This window comes from Anneissia japonica, unplaced genomic scaffold (genome assembly GCF_011630105.1).
Source record: "Anneissia japonica isolate Jap-2015-1 unplaced genomic scaffold, ASM1163010v1 scaffold573_len2283161_cov171, whole genome shotgun sequence".
Classification (NCBI taxonomy): Eukaryota; Metazoa; Echinodermata; class Crinoidea; order Comatulida; family Comatulidae; genus Anneissia; species Anneissia japonica.
In genome coordinates this window covers 1,815,462-1,823,011 of record NW_022719802.1, presented here as the reverse complement: position 1 = coordinate 1,823,011, position 7,550 = coordinate 1,815,462, and the positions used below count along the sequence as shown (strand labels likewise).

Here is a 7,550-nt window from a genome sequence, read left to right as displayed (position 1 = left end):
GTTTAGAGGAGAGATTTTTCGTACATAATCCCTTGCCATATAAATTTCAACAGCCCTCCTGGTGATCTTTTGAAATTGCAGCTATATTCACACTTTCAAACTTTAGTTTTATTACAAAAAATTAAATATAATTTTTTTTAACGACTTATTTAATTTATTAAATTGTTATTTTCGATACCAGATTGATTTAAAGTTTCTTTCATGACCGAAGGCTTTTATTTAATAGACATGTGGCTTACATGTTAAAACATAAATAAAAATAAGGGTTTAATTTATAATTTTCTTACATTGTGATATGTAAGAAAGTGAAACCGTAACTTGACCATGTGGGAGAGCAGGTTACCCAGTATAAAAAAATTAACTATTTTTAACCATTAGAGATTGTTGGCAAAGATCACCAAAAGGGTGGGCGTGCAATAGGAGTAGATATTTCTAAGCTCAATTTTAAATATGATGCAGGTTCTCTCTCCATGGTAAAACGCATAGGCCTACTTTCTCAAACTGATCATACACTCTACAACGAGTACAAATTTCTCCCATCCCATATCTGTATCAGCTTCTTACCTAGTCCTAGGTCCTAAACGCTATAACAAATCATTTATCTTTATCCCATACCGTATTCTATTGCAATTTACAACACATGTTGAAAGATAATTTTTGCTACCCATGGAGAGAACACCTGGATCACATCAATTTAATTAATTAGATTGTACAGTAATTACCTAATTTGGCTTTTTATTTAAATTGTATATAGGCCTATTGAATTGATTTTACCTTTTATTAATTTAACTTTTCTTTCTAAATTGTAAATTGAATTGTGTTTCTTAATCTTTTATATATATTGATATATATTGAATTTCCTACATTTTATATATTGCAATATATAACCAAAGATTTTCTGATGTATATTATTATTGGACCAATAATGTTTTAATATAATTTAATTGAAAAAAAAACCCAACTTAATTTGATTTTAAGGTTGGTTACGTTTGTTTTCTATATTAAGCACTGATCTAGTTTTTATTATAATAATAATTATTTATTATATTGTTATTCATTTTTTATATTGTACACAACTCATTAACTTACAATCTAACGCTGTCGCAATCCCTTCAATATATTGTGTTCCGTTGACGTTCAGGTTTGATGCGAGCACAGTAAACGTATACTGTGTACAAGGTACAATTCCTTGATTGATAAGAACTTCAGTATCATTTGTACTTCCTCGGAGATTCATTCCACCTGATAGTTGGTAATGGTAAATCACCTGATCTTGGTTGTTACAGATTGCAGCATTCCATTTCATCAATAGATACGTTTGCGTCTGAACTGAATCTTCGGTAATTAAGGGTGCTGATAATATTTAACAACAATAACAATATTTAAATGTTGTTAGGAAATTCCACAGGAGTGAAGTTTTTCCCTACCTGACGTGTTATCATATTGAATTGGGCGGGAGTGTACCGAGTATTTAGTACGATTACACGTCAGGTATGGAAAAAAATCACTTTTATAATAATAATATTACCATCATGCGGGCACACTTCAACCCTATTATTAAAGAGCTATTTCCAGCAAAGTAAATGCTCTAACTTTATAGTACTAATTTATTATTAATTGCGTATTTATATATGAAATAATAATAATAATAAATGATAATAAATAATAATGTTGTGCTGGATCATATCTATTTTAATATATCTCAGTCAGTAATACCAACATTATTTAGACAGCACAGTATATGGTCTTCCGGTCAGATAAAAACGGACGATAAAAGTAATTATTTTTCCTTAATTATTCTGAAATATGGATTGATATTTACTTTGTGCGATCGAAAATTTGATGATTTTGTTATAGCTTTTTAGAGCGAGAGGTTTCGAATCCCAAAAGTTTTAGTACCTCCGTATTGCATTGTGTCCGTAGACTTTGAAATAAGAGTAATAATAATATTAATTTCAGCAATAATATTTAAAATAAACTAAAGAAATAATACGCATAATAACAATACGACATACTTGGGACCTGTATTTACTCTCCCTGATTGCCAACAATCTCTTATTAATGATAAAAATAATTGATCATAATAATAATACTAACGCTACCATTAATTAAAGCATAAAATATAACCTGAGGGCGCTATATGTATTCGAATACTTTCTCCCCAATCTCCCACGAACTCTTCGTTATTAACAACCCTAGAGTCAACGTCATAAGTAAAACATTCTGATAATCCCGATATCTTGACTTCTCTTTGTAAACCGTCCATTGTGTTCACAATTTTCTGTTCGTTTCCATCTTTGTTTCGGTATCGTACTTGATATCTAAGTATACTATCACACTGGATTCGCTCAGGAGCATTTGAGACAGGCTATGGAATAGAAACGAAATCCTCTAGGCTAAGTCGGTAATATCTTTATCATTTACATGTTTTATAAACAAAAGGTATGATTTTTGAGTTACTTTTGATTGACGGGAATCTAACCATGTATAAGGCAGATAATATACCACGGATTTACTACAAATTTAAGCTCACTTACCTTCAGTATTAAAATGATATCATTTCCTTCAACTGATTTTAATCCTATTTCTGGTTCAACCAAAGGCCCTTTAAAATATAAGTATTAATGTTATACATAACACACAAAAAAAAATCAAAAAATCAAAAACACAAAATGACTTTTTCGAATGGTGGTTTTCCAATGAAGCACGTAACAACAACAGCAACAAGAGCAACAACAACCACAACAACTAAAGATACTATGTTCAATAGAACATGAACCCAGTCATTTTTCAGGATTTGACCCTAAGGTAAAATTTGACCCCGATGACCCCTATGTAACCCCTGATCCCAGACTGTGGTGTAAGAGGTGTCACTGGTTCTTAATGATCAAATTGATTGAATTCCGTTCAATTGTTTGCCATTAGTAACATTTTGAACCTTTGACCTATGAACTTTGACTTATGAGGTGAAGAGTATTTTTTTCGTGTTTAGAGGTCCTAAGGAGCATTCCTGGTAAATTTGAGCTCAATTGGGCTCTTTTGAAAATTTAACCCCGATGACCCCTATGTGACCCCTAATCCCAGACTGGGGTGTAGGAGGTTTTTTCTTGTTCTTGATGACCAAATTTGATTGAGTTTGGTCCAATTGTTTGCCATTAGTAGCATTTTGAAATGTTACCAGATAGAACAAAAGAATAACCCTTTAATCACCTTTGACCATAAATCGCCCCTACCTTATGCTAATACACATGTGCCCAGGACAAGACTGTGTATGTTATTTGTAACAGAAGTCCTTTATTCATTAAATTTTTTTTTTACCCTAATTACTATGTGACTTTTGACCCCAAGCAGTGTACATCCCCATGTATGAGAGGTGTCGCCGGTTAGCGATTTTTTCCGTACGAAACATTTGCATGAAACTCCACTCGGGCTGTTTCGACTGACTCGACTTGAAAATCTCAATTCTGGAGGTCAAAAGGTCATCAACCAAAGATAGGCTAAACGTCTACAAAACTTCTGAGATAAGGATTTCTGGCCGTTGTCTGATTTTGAAAAAAAAAAAACACATTGCCATGCTAATATAATGGGACGTTTAAAACGACATATGTAGGCCTAATATTTGATTTCGCTGCACGAATAATAAAAAGTGTTATTTGAATTTGAGTTACTTTTTATTTTTTAGTTGGCCGCGATTTTTGAATAATTATTTAAGTACCCATGTCAACTCGGTCCCAAGTATATCGTTATTATTATGATTAGTTTGGATTTTTGGTCATGTACCGTACTAAGATAATGTGATCACTTAATCAAAACAGATTTTAGAAGGCGGCTTTCAGGGGAAAGCGCAAAAATGAAGAAAAAAACAGCATTTATTGATTTATGAAACAGAGTGACAGTTATTTAGAAATTAAAAGAAAAGCTGAGAATAGACAGCTCTAAAACTAGAAATTGCAAATTGCAAGTGAAGTGCTGCGAAGTAAAATTGCATAAAATGTTCTTCGAACAAAATTATTTATGCGAGTCAAGTGAAAATAATGAATAATAAAAATATAACAAATAATATGAAACACGACCCATTGTCTATATTAGAACAGCGTTGGTACCGTGTACAATAGTGTTTTGCTGCAGTGACATCTCGCTGCTGGCGACTCGCTGCTGCTGGCGATGACCCGCTGCTGGCGAATCGATCTGCGCATGTGTATAAAATGGTATTTATTTCCGAAAATACTATGCCAGTCTACGACAAGCGTCGCCTAAATGTAATAATTAGCACGTTGAAATAGGCTAGTAAATAATTTTAACTGGGTTCGTAAATAATATTGGCCTCACAATATTGTGGCTGAGACATGAGCCGATTAAACGTAGAAATAGGAAACCTAGAAATATAGTAAAAACGCTGAATAGTACTCCAGCGCCGCGACATGCGGACGTTGGTACGAGTAGACTAGTATACAAACGTCGCCTAAAGTAATTGATTTTACCCGGCAGAACGAAAGAAGGAAACTCCGCTTTTCAGTTGTCTTAGGCGCAAGTTTTTTGACAAACAATGACCTTTCAGAGGTCAAATTGCTGTCAAGAATATGAATTGCTGCTTCGCAGCAATAAGGATGCCATCATAGGATCTGCCAAAATAGCAGCGTATCAATGAATTTTGCCTAATATAGTATTGTACTGTAGGTGCTTCTTGAATACAAGGCTTAGGCTAAGTTAATTAATGGCGAAATTATATATGGTTATTTCATTATTATTATTATTATTATTATTATTATCCGAGACTGCCCGAGTGGAGTTTCATGCAAATGTTTCGTACGGGAAAAAAATCGCCACCGGTTATACTGACCAGGTTTGGTTGAAATCGGCACAACCGTTTGGCACTAGTAGCGTTTTGAAATGTTTCCAGAAAAAAGATAAGAATTACCCCTTAATGACCTTTGACGCCTTATAGCTGAACACCCTATAGACTATGCCTTATGTCAATGTATTATGTGCAAAGGACAAGACTGTGCTACGTTATTTGTGAGAGAAGTATAGTCTTTTATACGATTTTTCTTTTACCCCAATGCCCCTTATGTGACCTTTGACCCAAATTGTGAACAACACATAAATGGGAGGTGGCACCGGTCCTACTGACCAAGTTTTAATAAAATCGGTCAAGTAGTTTGCCATTAGTAGCCTTTGAAAATGTTGCCAGAAAGAAAGAAATAAGAAACTGCTCAGAAACAGAACCCAGTCAACATGCTGCTGACTGGGTAACAACAACAACAACAACAATTAATGTACTAAAAGTTTAAACTTTTGATCCTTACATTTGCCGGAAGTAGTTTTGCCTTGGCAGGGGATGTAGTAGATGGCGCCTGTGATGTCTTTCTTTTGGCTCTTGTCCTTTGGTGATACAAACAACTGTCTTAAGGTGCATGTGGGTTTAAAGCACGTTGTGATGCCAAATGTTTCGAAGGTTCGCTTGAGGGTTTCAGAGACTCCCTTTATGGGATTGGCCGTTATCCCATATATAAAGGGAGTCTCTGATTCTTACATTGGGGAATCAGAAAGAACTCTGAAAACACGTTTCTTGGAACATCGATAGACCGAGTTCAACTTCATCGGAAATCTCTCAACATATACACATTGAATCACCTGGACATCATGTGGACCTGGCACAGGTCCAACATTCTTGACAGGGAACCAAGACACTTTGAAAGAGGTGTCAAAGAGGCAATTTATATCCGTGTGAACAAACTAACGCTAAACCGACACGGGGACCGACACAAACTGCCAAAGATCTACTGTACGATCCGATTTTGGAGTCACGTGTTCGTAAGATCACGTGCCCAAAATCGGTGTAGCCTTCAAGTCACATTCCAGTCATTGTGCTGAGGAAGACCGTGCCATACGGTCGAAAATTTCACGGTAAGGAAATTTGTTTGTGTTGTGATCAAAAGTTTAAACTTTTAGTACATTCAAATACCTACACAGATGAGCTATTTTTCGAACAACAAATAATAATAATAATAATAATAATAATTACTTGTACAAATAGTTTCTGCTGATCCATGTTCACTAGGTGGTCCATCGATCTCTTTCCTGTCCACTAATCTCGAGTGTTGTGTATAGAATTTGACAATCGTGTGTGGTAGGAGATTGTCGATTGTATATACACCGTTTTCAATGTTAACCCCAGTGAACCTACTTGTCGGCATTGTCCTGTACCACAACTTACAACCACTAATAGGTCCTGTTCCAAAGTCTAGAACTGGATCCCAACTGCAGGCGGAAATATGCAAGGTGGTTGCTGTTCGATCCAAAAGTTTTGGAGAATGGGAACTGTAAGGTAGGGCTAATAACAATGACATTATAAGTCAGTAATAACGTCATCATTTTGATTTGTTTTCGTAATGAACTCCATTAATAACAACACGTTGAGTGCGATCAGAAAGACAGTTCGAAATTAATTTAAGGGGGCCCGTGGTGCCATATTTTACATTCTTAAAATCAGCTGTTTACGAGAGAGAGACAATCAAGAGCTTTTGAGGTAGAGTGCGGTCTAGATTGGTTTGAGTTGATATTCTGGGGATAAATCCATGTCCATGAAATGGACTAAGTAAAGGTGACTGGTGAGTAAATAATTGGTCAAATATAGTACTGTATGCTAAAAAAATGTTACAAATGGAGAAAAGTAAAGAAACAGGACGAATGGCAGGCCCGTATCCGGGGGGTGGCTTATGGTTCGGGAGAACCCCCCTTTTCTAGCAAACCCCCCTCTTTTCTGGCGAAACCCTGTCTTTAAATTTCCCAAATAAGTCCTCAACTCAACTAATGCACTGCAGACCCACCCAGACACAGACATTTTCAAACATATCTGCTTTTATAGCATTATTTAGACCCATAAAGCACAAAAATCCTCTTGCCTTGGGGGTTTCGCCGACCCCACCGGGGCTTCGACTGTGGACCTCACGCCTAGAAACCCCCCACCCCCCTTGGAAGAAGCTGGCTACGGGCCTGAATGGATTGCCGAGACCCCTCTTTGTGGACAAGACAGACATTTTATCTTTTCCATAGTGACTTATACCATCGCAGATCACTGCCTAATAGATGGGTCTTTAATTAGATATAGACCTTTAGTTATATTTCGACTTTTGAGACGATAATAGGCTACCATTAGTTGTTTTTAATTTTGGAATTTGTTGTATTGCGATTATACTGTACATAATTAGAATGTAGACTCAATTTTACACAAATCAAAGTAACTTTGAGGACTTGATCATTACCTATGCTGCAGTCCGCTCCAGCCCATGCTTCATGGCATCCATTGTCACAGCTTCCGTCACGATTACAGCCAGCAGAGTCTTTACAATGACATGGATAGTTACACAAAACACCAAATAAATTAGTCGGGCAAAACAGACCCGGCAATAATTCTACAAGAACATAAAGCATCAAAGTTGTTTTAATTATTTTGCCACACAAAACTTTTTAAATTATCAACAAAATATAACTTATTATCGTTAATTATTATTAGTTAGTTATTATTAACTTGTCTCTTATACACATCT

The 7,550-nt window shown here is 35.6% G+C and overlaps 1 protein-coding gene across 1 annotated transcript in view; it reads right to left on the bottom strand.

The window, feature by feature from the left end:
* Nucleotides 1-1,054: 1,054 nt before the first annotated feature.
* The window catches only part of LOC117111001, an 18,036-nt gene continuing 11,540 nt past the window's right edge, over nt 1,055-7,550 (bottom strand). The window contains exons 6-10 of the mRNA XM_033253858.1: nt 7,266-7,415; nt 6,026-6,334; nt 2,538-2,605; nt 2,128-2,368; nt 1,055-1,353 (exon numbers count right to left, since the gene is read on the bottom strand). Coding sequence (XP_033109749.1) covers nt 1,055-1,353; nt 2,128-2,368; nt 2,538-2,605; nt 6,026-6,334; nt 7,266-7,415 — 1,067 coding nt within the window. The remainder of the gene's footprint in view (nt 1,354-2,127; nt 2,369-2,537; nt 2,606-6,025; nt 6,335-7,265; nt 7,416-7,550) is intronic.